General features: G+C 32.8%; 1 protein-coding gene across 1 annotated transcript; it reads left to right on the forward strand.

Moving 5' to 3' along the window:
• Positions 1 to 9547: 9547 nt before the first annotated feature.
• LOC130932537 (SUMO-activating enzyme subunit 1A-like) lies at positions 9548 to 12692 on the forward strand. The gene is made up of 10 exons (XM_057861876.1): positions 9548 to 9779; positions 9872 to 9923; positions 10007 to 10202; positions 10304 to 10383; positions 10491 to 10607; positions 11048 to 11098; positions 11779 to 11845; positions 12024 to 12127; positions 12207 to 12311; positions 12390 to 12692. Exons 1-10 carry the CDS (start codon positions 9691 to 9693, stop codon positions 12498 to 12500), a joined length of 972 nt encoding a protein of 323 aa, XP_057717859.1. The 5' UTR covers positions 9548 to 9690; the 3' UTR covers positions 12501 to 12692.
• The last annotated feature ends 358 nt before the right edge of the window (positions 12693 to 13050 follow it).

Here is a 13050-nt window from a genome sequence, read left to right on the forward strand (position 1 = left end):
TACTCTGGGAGGGACCAGGCCTTTACAAATAGTCCTTGTAAAACTATAGCTTGATATATCCGCCGGGACCATTTCCACCTGCAACACCTGCACAAATGAGTTAGTAGAGAAAATTCCTTGTTTATCATACTTCCATACAACTCTATCCTCTCTCCCGAGATCAAGTTTAACCAGCCTCAGAGTGTTGTGAAGCTGGTTCACTAAATCCAACTCCCATTGAAATAATTCTCTCCTCCACTGAAAATTCCATATCCAGGCGAACCCATCCCAAAACCCACAATCTCCTATCATTGACCCTGTTTGGTTTGAAACTGAGAAGATCCTTGGAAAGCGGTCTTTCAAAGAACCTCCATGAATCCAGACATCCTCCCAAAATCGAGTTCGTCTCCCATCACCCACCTCCATGGACAACCCAGTAATCATCTTCTGCCTGAGTTCTTGATTCTTAAACTGTAGCTAACAAATATCCTTCCACGGTCCTCCTCGAATAGGTAGTTCTTGGGATGATAGGAGCTCGTTTGGATTCAGGTTGTTATAGAAACAGACAACCTTCTTCCACAATGGACACTCCTCTTTAGAAAACCTCCACCACCATTTAAACAGCAGAGCTGAATTTCGTATCATGGCATCTCCAATCCCCAATCCACCTAACTTTTTAGGAGTCTGAACCACTTCCCACTTTACCAAAGCCATACCGCTCTTACCATCCTCTTTACTCTATAGAAATCTCCTCTGCAAGGAAATTAGTTTCTCTGCAACAGCCTTAGGCATCTTATACAGGTTTAGATAATAAACTGGTAAGATATTTAATACAGCTTTGATAAGCACCAACTTACCGGCCTTATTTAGGATCTTGGCCTTCCAGAGGCTAAGCTTCTCCTCCACTTTGTCTATTACTGGCTTCCATGTCTTAACCATCCTTGGGTTTGCTCCTAGCGATATGCCCAGATATTTAACTGGTAGATTGGCTTGCTTACATCCCAACACACTGCACATACGTTGTATCCACTGCTCATCACAGTTAACAGGGATCAGGCTAGATTTATCAAAGTTAATACTTAGACCTGACATCAACTGAAAGCAACGAAGCAGCCTCCTATAGTTCTTGATTGTCTCTTCCTCAGGAGGACAGAATAAGACAGTATCATCTGCAAACTGTAGGTGCGACAGCTCAATATGATCTATCCCAACCAACAACGGCGATATGCGACCGTTTCTCACAACCTCTCCAATCATCCTATGTAGAACATCAATAACAAGGACGAATAGAAAAGGGGATAGAGGATCCCCTTGTCGTAGGCCCCTTTCCATCTTGAACGGCTTGGACGGCGAGCCATTTATCAGCACTGACATAGAGGACGTGCTCACACACTCCATAACCCACCCCCTCAATCTTTGACCAAATCCCATCTTCTGTAAGACAAGGTCTACAAAGCTCCACTTGACTCTGTCATATGCTTTCTGGAAGTCAAGCTTTATTACTGCCGCTTTCTTCTTCCTCTGTTTGATCCACTGAACCGTTTCGCAAGCGATAAGAGCTCTGTCATGAATCTTATGACCCTTAACAAAAGCACTCTGTGTTTCACCTACTAACCCTGGCATGACACCTTTTATTCTCCTAACCAGCATCTTCGAAATTACCTTGTATACACACCCCCACCATGCTAATCGGACGCAGATCTTTGATTTCATTAGCACCAGTAAACTTGGGGGCCAACGCCACCCACGTTATATTAGCATCATGCGGCAGCCTTGAAGATTGGAAGAAGCCAAGTACCGCTGCCGTGAAATCCGAACCTATATCAGTCCAGCACTTCTTTATGAAGTTCATGTTGTAACCATCACATCCTGGAGCATTGGACGATTCACAATCCTACACTGCCTCTTTAACCTCCTCAGGTGACGGTAGCATCTCTAGAGTACTAGAATCCTCCTCGCTAATCCTTTTCACCATACCATCTCTGAACCCCATCTCAGGAGACCTCTCTTGATATAATTATATGTCAATTTTCTTTCTTGCAAGTTTCACTAAAGACCTTTATGTATGAAAAAGTCACCAATACAGGCATGTAACATTCACTCAAACGAAAACATATATAATCTTTTTTTTTTCAAATATTGGTCTTTACGGAATTACGGTTTTAGAGTTTTTTTATTTGCAGCCAGGGTCACTTTATTGAGTTATCGTATCTGTGTCGGAAGACACATTTTAGACACGACATTTATCGACATGTGTATTTGCTGATTCCAATTGTGTCTTAATAAAAAATAAAAAATAAAAAATAAAAAAATTTTCGCCGGACACGCCTGGACACACCTAAATACCATCACGTGTCAGTGTGTCCAGTTTTATGTTTAACATATATTTTTAAAATAAATTTAGATATAATATATATTATTATTTATTAAAACAAAAAATATTTTAAATACTTGATATAATTAAAATAAGATATTAAAAATTAATATTTATATTTAATATCAATAAAATATCAAAATACCATTACAATTTATCTAAAAAATATTTTATATTTTATATGTATGCGTTGTCTCCGTATCATGTAAGATTTTAAAATTTGCGTGTCGGCGTGTCCCGTTTCATGTCGTGTCCCGCATCGGTGTCAGTGTCCATGCATCATAGCCAGGTTGTGACGACGCTGAATAACAAATCGGACGGTCTAATTGGGAGAAAAGAAATAGACATTTCGTTTTCAGGCATCACATGTACACAAATCGGACCGTTCGATTTGTGCATTGCATACCACGCGTCAAATATGCACCGCTCTCCGTCCTTGCTTGTATGTTGTATCTCTATGCCACCCAAATCAAACCATTCATTTTACTCTCTTTCACCGGTGTCTCACATCCTAAACCTCGCCTTCTTTTTTCTTCTCTCATTGTTGAAGCAGCATCGGTCCAGGGTTAAAAAATTGGACTACCACTATCATTGACCTTCATTCAATAATACTAAAGAGATGAAAAATAAAAGACGTTAATTGTCTGAAATTTCACATTACTAATTATTTTGATTATCCTAGTTATGTAAATTTTTATTATTGAATATTTTTATTTAATAAAAATAATATTTATAATATTAGAAATTAGTAGAAATTGTAATAATAATTATTAAGATTTTAGGTATGATATGATAAAATGATTAAGTTATTAATTGTTAGAAATAATCAATAAAATAAAATAAATTTAGAAGATATTTAAAAAATAATTGAATTAATTATTATTATGAGTATATTATTTAAATATTTAATTAAGGATTAATAATTTGTTGTGTGTTGTTAGATTAGAATAGAGTAGAGTCACCAAAAAAAAGATTAGAATAGAGTAGTATAGTTATTTGGAAATGTTTGCTTATTATGTTAGAAGTGAAAAAAAAAAGCTTTAAAATTGTTTAAATATAATATTTGTTAGAAGTGAATTAATTAAGGATTAATGGCTTGTGGTATGTTGTTAGATTAGATTAGATTAAAATAGTTAGTTAAGAATGTCTGTTTATTATGTTGGAAGTGGACATGTTAAAATTGGTTAAATAGAATAATTATTTGAGAATTCATTTTCTCATAAATTACACCTTTTAATTTTTCAAATGATGAATTGAATAATAATATCTAATGAGTTTTTACACACAAATTTCATTTTTTCAAATGTTTATAATAAAATTTGACCATGATAATATACTTTTAACATAACTCTATTATCCATGATAATATATTCACATTACACACTCTTAACTTTGGTATTAATTTTTTTCAAACACTGAAGAAGAAGAAGAAAAGGAGTAGAGAGGAACTTCAGACGATTTGAAGATTGTGAGAAGAAGAAAATGAAGTGGAGAGCTCGGTGAGGGAGTTGGTATATAATAACATTGGAATCGGACCGTTCGACTGCCTTTTTGACCGTTTCAATTTTTTGGAGAACCTAAATCGGACAGTCCGATTAGAGTTACATTGCGCCAAAAACATTTGCATGCATGAAATTGGTGGGTCTGATTTTCTTGTCCAAAAAAAATTTGTCGTGTAGGCTAGAAATCAGTGAATCCAATTTCTTTGCACACAAAAATTTCGTCATGCGTACATGAAATCGATGGGTCCGATTTCTTAGCAAAATAATGTTTGTCCAGTACAAATCGGATAATCCGATTTGTGTTTCTCTCTCTCTTCAAAGAAATCAAACTATCCGATTTTTTTTCCATCAGTTAACCATTGTCACAGCAGTGTAAAACACCCTAACGTCCATAACGCTGCGTTGCACGCATCAAAGTGTTGTATCCAAAAAAATTAGCCATGGTTTTAAAAAAAAATTAATTAGGTCTTATTTGTTGTAGAATAAATAAAGAAGAGAAATAAATATAAAATAAAAAAGTATATATAGAAGACTCTAGTATTAATATTCACCAATACTCTTATCTCAATATAATAAAAGTAATTTATATATATTTACGTATATTATACATGTTACAACTTCTACTTAGGTTCAGTTTGGGTAAACAGTTTAATTAAGCTTTTTTTGAAAAAATAGTTTAAACAATAAATGACTATATTAAAAGTAGTTTATAAATAAGTTATTTTGTGTTTGAATTTTTAGTTCTAAAAGTATTTATTTTATAGAAATGTGATAAAAAAGTAATAGTATTATTATGAGAGAAGTCATTTTTTTAACTTTTTTATAAACTCTTAAATAACTTCTTAGATAGTTACAATTTGGTTTTGAAAATTGCACCAAATACTAATACTACTATTTTTCATAAGTCAAAAATTCAAAAAAATTACTTTTGAAGCTTCCCAAACGAGCCCTTACAGAGAGATAAAGAAAAGAAAGAAAGTTTATATTATATATATATATAAAGAGAGGAGTATTTTGTTGTTTATGTGTGTGTATGTATGTAAAACTATATTTCACTATTTATAGAGGTAAATACTTCCTTTTTTCAATACCTCTTTAATATCATTCACTTTTGAGAATGTGAGCCGCCCATAATGAATGGGCATCCACATCATCATCTTTATCACAACACTCTCCATTGGATGACCATTTAGGATATGTTTCGTTAAAATTTTATTAAAGAAAAATCTAATGAAAAAAATTGTAGTGAAGGAAAAGATTACAAAACCCTTTGTGATAGGGACTGTCTCATTAAAAACCTTGTCAAGAAAAATCCAATGAAAAAAACCCGATTAAGAAAAAAAGAGTACAGTCTCTCCCTCTTGTCACCAATATTTAATATCTCGAAATCGGCACATACAATCTGATGTACCAATCTTTCAAATGAGAATTTTAAAAGTGACTTTGTAAATAAATCTGCCAGATTACCGCTTGAGCGGATCTGTTGGACATCAATTGTTCTTTGATTTTGAAGATCATGAGTGAAGAAGAATTTGGGAGAAATATGTTTTGTTCTATCACCTTTAATGTATCCACCTTTAAGTTGCGCAATGCATGCTGTATTATCTTCAAACAGAACAGTTGGAATTATGTTATGATCAATTAGTCCACATGATGACAGAATATATTGAATCAAATTTCTGAGCCAAAAACACTCGCAACTTGCTTCATGTATCACTAATATTTCAACATGATTAGAGGATGTTGCTGCAATCGTCTGTTTCGTGGACCTCTATGATATAGTTGTACCACCATATGTGAATAAGTATCATTTTTGAAATCTTCCTTTATGTGGATCATACAAGTATCCTGCATCTGCATAGCCAACTAGTTGTGACTTGGATCCATATAAATAAAACAATCTCATATTAACCGTTCCATGAAGATATAAAAAGATTTGTTTGATTCTATTCTAATGTTTTCTGGTTGGAGAGGAACTATACCTTGTTAGTAAATTCACAGCAAATGATATATCAAGTCGTATATTATTAGCAAGATACATTAGTGCTCTAATGGCACTAAGATATGATACTTCAGAACCAATGATATCTTTATTTTCTTCTTTAGGACGGAATTGATCATTTTTCACATTCAAAGACCTTATGATCGTTGGAATACTTAATGGATGTGACTTATCCATATAAAATCTCTTTAAGATCTTTTTTGTGTATGTTGTTTGATGAATAATATTCCCATTTTTTGTATGCTCAATCTGCAGGTCGAGACAAAATTTAGTATTTTCAATATCTTTCATCTTAAACTCTTCTTTTAGACCTTTTATAATTGTTAGAATCCTCAAGAGTTCCAATAATATTTAAATCATCAACGTATACAACAATTATAATGAATTCATTTGCATATTTTTTTATGAAAATACATGGGTAAATATCATCATTCTTGAATTCATTTTGGTCATATACCCAATAAAATGATTATACCACATTTGTCCAGATTGCTTTAGACCATATCAAGATCTTTACAATTTTACTGAGTATAACTCCTGCGAATATTCATGAGATGGTTCAGACATCTTTAGTCTTTTAGGGACTTTCATATAGAAATCACGATCTAATGATTCATATAAATAGGTAATTACCACATCCATTCGATGCAGATGTAGTTTATGGTATGCGGATAAGCTAACCAAATAACGCAATGTTATTACATCAACTACGGGGGAATATGTGTCTTCATAATCTATACCGGACTTTTGTGAAAAATCTTGCACCACAAATCGAGCTTTGTAGCGTACAACTTCATTTTTTTCATTTCGTTTTCTCACAAATACCCATCTATATGCAACAGGTTTTACATCTTCTAGTGTACAGACTACATGTATAAAGACTTCACGTTTTGCAAGTGAGTTTAGGGGTGTGCATGGTCCGGCCCGACCCCGAATACTTTAGGGGATAATTTAGTGTGATTTCATCGGGTTTAGGGTCGGGTAAGGGTCTCGAAAAATAGACCCGGTCATTATTTCAGGTCGGATCCGAGCCATGGCTCGGGTCACCAAAACTCGGCCCGGTGGTCCTGTCATCATACACAATTAATATTTTGTATTATTAGTGATAGATGATGACTATTCTTATGTGAAATTTAAGTATTGTAAACCTTAATATTTTGTGTTATTAGTTATTATAAGACTATAAGTTAATGTTTTATATTTAAAATGCATAAGATTTTAGACTAATGCATAATATTGTGTTATTTGTATTGATTTAAATATTTGGTGTTATTAGACAATATTAGTATTGATTATGGTTATACTTTAATTTTTGAGAAGAGTTAGTTCTTGTTATATTTTTCTAAGTGAATTTTACCATGTCAAATAATGGTTGGAATCTTAAAAATTTGGATATTTTCACATGCTAGCTTATAAGAATGTATCAAGGTAATATAATGTTAACGGCCCGATTTTTATCCAGTATAATCGTGGCCCGAAAGTGTATAGATTTCATCGGATTTAGGGACGGGTTCATGTCTAATAAATAGGCCCGGTATATATTTTGGATCGGCTATGAGTCACATCAAATCCAGTTTCACCCGACTCATGCACACCCCTAATTGAGTCTAACTCAGCCTTCATAGCTTCCTCTTATTTTGGCCAATCATTCATTTGTCGATATTTTTCTACGACTCTTAGCTTAAGATTTTTACTTTTATTTATGATATTTAATATCACATTTATATGTAAATATTTTATTGACAAATATTTTATTTTAATTTTATTCTTTTCTATAAAGACATATTGAGCCCGCAAATAATTAGACAATTAAAATTCATAATAAAAATGTCCCAGGACTGGCACTAAATCTTTTATAATTGTTCAATAATAGTAGAACCCAGGCCAAAATTCTTTCATGTAATTATAATTAAGGCTTGGCCATTTTGTGGCAAATGCAACCTTAGCTTCTTAATTCTTTTCTCGTATACATGCTCTGTTGTATTAGCTGTAACATATAAGTGTTTTGAGAGGGTTGCTTCTTTTGCCAATGATTTTTTTTTTTTTTTTGTGTAATTTTAATTTTGAGTTGTTGACCATCAAACATAAGGAAATGATCACTTTCTTTGCATCTGGATTTTCGATCCCTGGATTATTTTTAGGACGGTATATGGATTAGATAATATTTATATATCTGCAGTAATTATTTGTATTCAATTCAAATTTTAAAGATATTATCTGATCTATAGAGTTATCGGATCGAATTAGATTCGATTTGCACTATGTTAGAATTGGATTACAGATTTGTCAATAATATAAGCGGATCCGATTCATAAATTCGCATATGCACACGTCTTATTTAAATAATATAATTTATGAGATTTTTTTTTAATTTTTTATATTATATTTTAACTTAGAATAATTAAACTTAAACATTGTGTTTTTTTTTGTTATTCAAAAATTTTTTTATTGATAATATTTTAGGAGTAAATATATTTAAACGGATGAAAAATAAATTTTTTAGATTTTTTTTTTGTAAAAACAATTAAATAGGACTTTAAAATAATTTTTTTAATTATGAAAATATATATTCGATATGTGAATCGGATCTGATCTGAAAAATTGTGGATATTGTATTCGATCTAATCCAATGAATATAAATATAATGCGGATCAGATAAAATTATAGGCTATATCCAATTTAATCTAATTCGTGCGCAACCCTAATTATTTTAGCTTGTAAATTTTGCAAGAAAAAAAATTATGACAATTTGATAAATGTGCTATTGATTCATGTTAGTCTACATTAAAAAATTCCTGACACCCTTGACCATTTTGAAATCAAAATAAAGTGGGATCCTCGCTCACAAAATCATTTTCCATGAAATTCTCGAAAATGAAATGATAAATTTAATTAAGAGTAAACCTTTTGTTTTTATAAATGCATACATAGATTAAGTACGGTAAAGTAGGGGTGAATACGGATCGAATTGGAATGAATATGATCAAATTTTTAATTCATTTTATACTAAAATAATCGGATCTAATATCCATACTTTTTAAACTTAGATCCAATTCAATCTGATCCGCACATTTGCGGGTCGAATTGAATATTGGATATATCCGCAAAATTAAAAAATATTTTTAAAAGCTTATTTTTATTAAAAATATCAATAAAATTTAATTTTTTTATTTTTTTAAATATTTTTACTCTTAAAATAATATTAAACATATTTTTTTTAAATAATAAATTAAAATAATACAATATATATGATAATTATTAGTTGAAATAAAATATAAAAAAATATTTATTTATTTATTTATTTATTTTTGCAGATACGCAGATATACGATACCTATACAAAATCTGCAATTCAGTCTTAGTGTGCGAATCTAATTCAATAGCCTTATAGATCCGATTCATATCCACAATTTTTGAATCAAATTCGGATCGGATCCTATCGTAAATATCCCTCCCGTAAAGCAATAGTTTTTGCAAAGATAATTTTTAAATATATTATTTTTGTAATTTTTTTTTCTCCCCGTATCTCCCAATCTAACACCATAAAGATTAATATGTTGCAGTACATTATTTTTTGTAGTTAACAAACGACTTTTTTTTTTGTGATAGTTAACAAAAACAGTTCCACTCCTTTTTTTTATCATATTAATGGGCCAAGGAAAGCCCAATTAACGAAGGCAGATTGTTGTGAGGCAGCGGGCAGGAAGATTACGAACTTGGTCGTTTTGGGGGAAGAACCGAAGAAGCGTGTAGTCTAACAGTAGCACTGCTGTTGCTTGTTGGAGTTTCGGTTAACATTCTGACTTCTCTTCCACAATTCACATTCTCGTGTGAATGGACGGCGACGGCGAGGAGTTGACGGCGCAGGAGACCGCCTTGTATGACCGTCAGATTCGCGTTTGGGGAGCTGATGCTCAACGAAGGTCCTTTCTTCACCTTCCTCCTCTATTAACCTAATTTAAATTCTGCTCCCCTGAATTTCTCTACCTGCTGTTTTGTTATGCTTTTGTTTCAGACTAAGCAAAGCTCACGTCCTAGTCTATGGCATGAAAGGAACCATAGCTGAGGTAAACCTTCCCCAAAATAAATAAATTATTATTTTTCCATGTTGGCGGTGTCTTAGAAGAGTTTGTGTTTTCTTGTTGTTTAGTTTTGTAAGAATATTGTTCTTGCTGGGGTGGGGAGTCTTACCTTAATAGATGATCGGATTGCCTCTGAAGAAGCCTTCTCATCCAACTTTCTCATCCCTCCGGATGAGAATGTCTATGGTGGCAAGACCCTTGCTCAGCTTTGTTGTGATTCCCTTAAAGACTTCAATCCTATGGTTCGTGTTTCCGTCCAGAAAGGTTTTTCTCAAACCCTGCCTTTTGCCTTACTCTCTTCGCATTGATTTACTTTTATTTGCCTTTTTCTGGCTATAATTTTCTTTTGTTTGCATTGCGTTTAGGTGATTTGTCAAGTTTCGATGTAGAATTCTTCAACAACTTCGATGTTGTTGTTGTCAGTTCTTGCTCGCTTCCAGCCAAGGTAATGTACGTCTTTAAGAATTCTAAATTAGTAATTGCAATATTATGCAGACGCAATTTGTCTATTTGCCATTAATGCTCTTGTTTGCATTTATTCCTTTGTTGTAGAAATTGGCCAACGAGAAATGCCGCAAGATATCGAAACGAGTAGCATTTTATACTGTTGACTGTAGGGATTCTTGTGGTGAAATATTTGTTGATCTGCAGGACTATAAGTATTCGAAGGTATTGCTTTTCCGGATATAGTTTCACAGCTAGTTTTCTGTCTTTGAGTCTTAATTTTATCTTCGTTCCATTATATTTTATTTCTATGTTTGTGAATGATCTATATAGCAAAAGATGGCTGTATGCGTTTTGTCTTGGATTTGGTGATAGACAAACAATAATAACAACAATTAAACCTTATCATACTTGGTGGGATTGGCTACATTAGATGATACCATAATATCCTATCATAAACATATGATCATAATGACTGAAACTAAAACCTAGACCGAATGTATGTTGGGATGGATGAAACCTGTATGACTGCTGTTTGTTGACTGTTTGATTATTACATCCAGTTACAGAATTTCTGGAAAATGCTAGTGTTACACCAGAGGATACTGTTCTTCACTTCTAAAGCAGTGTTATATTCTTATTTATGCTTCATTTTTCTTTGGCAGAAAAAACTGGAGGAAACTATTGAATGCCACCTACGATATCCATCTTTTGAGGTATGCTGGTTTAAAATTTTTTATTACTGCATTGCTTTCTTTGCATTTCTTCATACTAAGTTAAAAAAATTTCCATTTGTACTTGTTAAATTAGCATTTACTTGCATTATTAGATTGATGGCTTTGATCAAATGCCCATTTGGTGACTTCTCATGCTCAATTTTAACTTAAGTGAGCCTAAAATAGTTATTAAGATATCAGTAGCTGCAAAACAAGTGTTCTCCCATAACCTTCTTATCATGTATCGAATTGTCATGAGGAATGCTAGAGGGTCCTCAGAATTTATTGTTTTTCGCCATCAATTAGCCATTAATGTTTAAAAGTGTGGGTTAAAGTATGTTGTTGGATAACTAGACTAAAGGAATTGGATTGGTGGCTAAAAGTGATGGCTAAAAACAATAAATTCTGATGATCCTCTAGCATTTCTCTTATCATATTACACCTATGATTTCCTTATAGGATTTTTTTTGTGGCTTTGGAGGGAAGAAATTGAAAAAAAAAAAAAGAGATAATGGCCTTTAAGATGCTTACTAACTTTGGCATATGCTTGTCAATTCTGTCTCGGTCCTATGCTATTGAGAGTTTTCACATGTGTTGCATAACTTGCTATGCTTTATCATGATCGGCATGTGGTTGAATGCTTCATTCTCATGAGTTTGCCTATCTGATTTCTGTTGCAGGAAGCATTATCAGTACCTTGGAGGGAACTTCCTAGGAAAACATCAAAGCTGTACTTTGCTATGAGAGGTGTGTTAAATTGTAGAAAACATATGTTGTTAGTAATATATATGATATAAAAGCAAAAATTATTTAAATTAGTTCGGTATTGGAACGTTTAGTCAATAGTATCTAGCCTCTTTGATTCGTTCCTTAGACATTAAACCTTGGTAACAATCAAACAATAAAATCAAATTGTCTGTTGCAGTAATTGAAAAGTTTGAAGAGGCTGAAGGCCGTAGTGCAGGAGAAGTTTCTGTTGCAGATCTTCCTGGAGTTCTGAAGTTGAAAAAAGAGCTTTGTACTGAGCAAGTATGCTACTTGACTTTATTTTCTTTTTGTAGTGGAGATCATTAGCTCATCTAATTTTTCTGTGATGAACTGTTGACAGTCTCTGAATGAATCTCATGTACCTGATACACTTCTAGAAAGATTGGTAACAAGTACACTAGAGTTTCCACCAGTCTGTGCTATTATTGGGGGAATCCTTGGGCAGGTATTTTATTCAACCATATTTCTTTCAAGTTTCCATAATATTTCTAACTAACTAATTTGAGTATTCTTACAATCACAGGAGGTTATCAAGGCAATATCTGGGAAAGGAGATCCTCTCAAGAATTTTTTCTTTTTTGATGCTTTTGATGGGAAGGGAATTATTGAGAACATTTCCAATTCAAATGCTTGAAGGTGAATATGACATATACTGGTAATTTATGACTGAAACACCACAAATCCTAAGAGGGGAAGGTTAACACTGTCTGCAAGAAACTGACCCTTTAAGTGGACAGTATCCTGACTATTGTTAACTATTAATTTACATTTTTAGTTGCTAATTTATTCAGGCTAATTTTCAATTTAGAGTTAAGAGTTCTCAGAAGAGTGCATTAGTGCGATCCATTCTCAGATAGAATTAGTGCTAATTGTCTCATGTGATGTCTTGTGAAACTTATTATGTGGTCTAAGATGATGTTTTGGAACTTAGTTAGGTTGATTTAAGACTTACAATGTTCAAGTACTTATTACTTATTAGGTGAAACATTTTATAACTTGTTAAGCATGTCCAAGCTGTTATTATTAGGTGAAACCTACTATTACTTGTGAATTTATAATGTTGAAGTACTCAATCTGTCAAACTCATAGTTTCCTACCACATTTGGTTTACTTGCACTACTATATTGCAGCCATTTAGCAATAAGAATTAGTTAGCATGGTTCCTCTGGTTTAATGCATCAGCA

Source organism: Arachis stenosperma, chromosome 6 (genome assembly GCF_014773155.1).
Source record: "Arachis stenosperma cultivar V10309 chromosome 6, arast.V10309.gnm1.PFL2, whole genome shotgun sequence".
NCBI classification, from domain to species: Eukaryota; Viridiplantae; Streptophyta; class Magnoliopsida; order Fabales; family Fabaceae; genus Arachis; species Arachis stenosperma.

Bases quoted from the DNA above. Each gene is read 5' to 3' on its own strand.
- LOC130932537 (XM_057861876.1), top strand. From the start codon at position 9,691: ATGGACGGCGACGGCGAGGAGTTGACGGCGCAGGAGACCGCCTTGTAT. The intron at 9,780-9,871 runs GTCCTTTCTTCA...CTTTTGTTTCAG, and splicing joins GGAGCTGATGCTCAACGAAG to ACTAAGCAAAGCTCACGTCC. The intron at 11,846-12,023 runs GTGTGTTAAATT...TGTCTGTTGCAG, and splicing joins GCTGTACTTTGCTATGAGAG to TAATTGAAAAGTTTGAAGAG.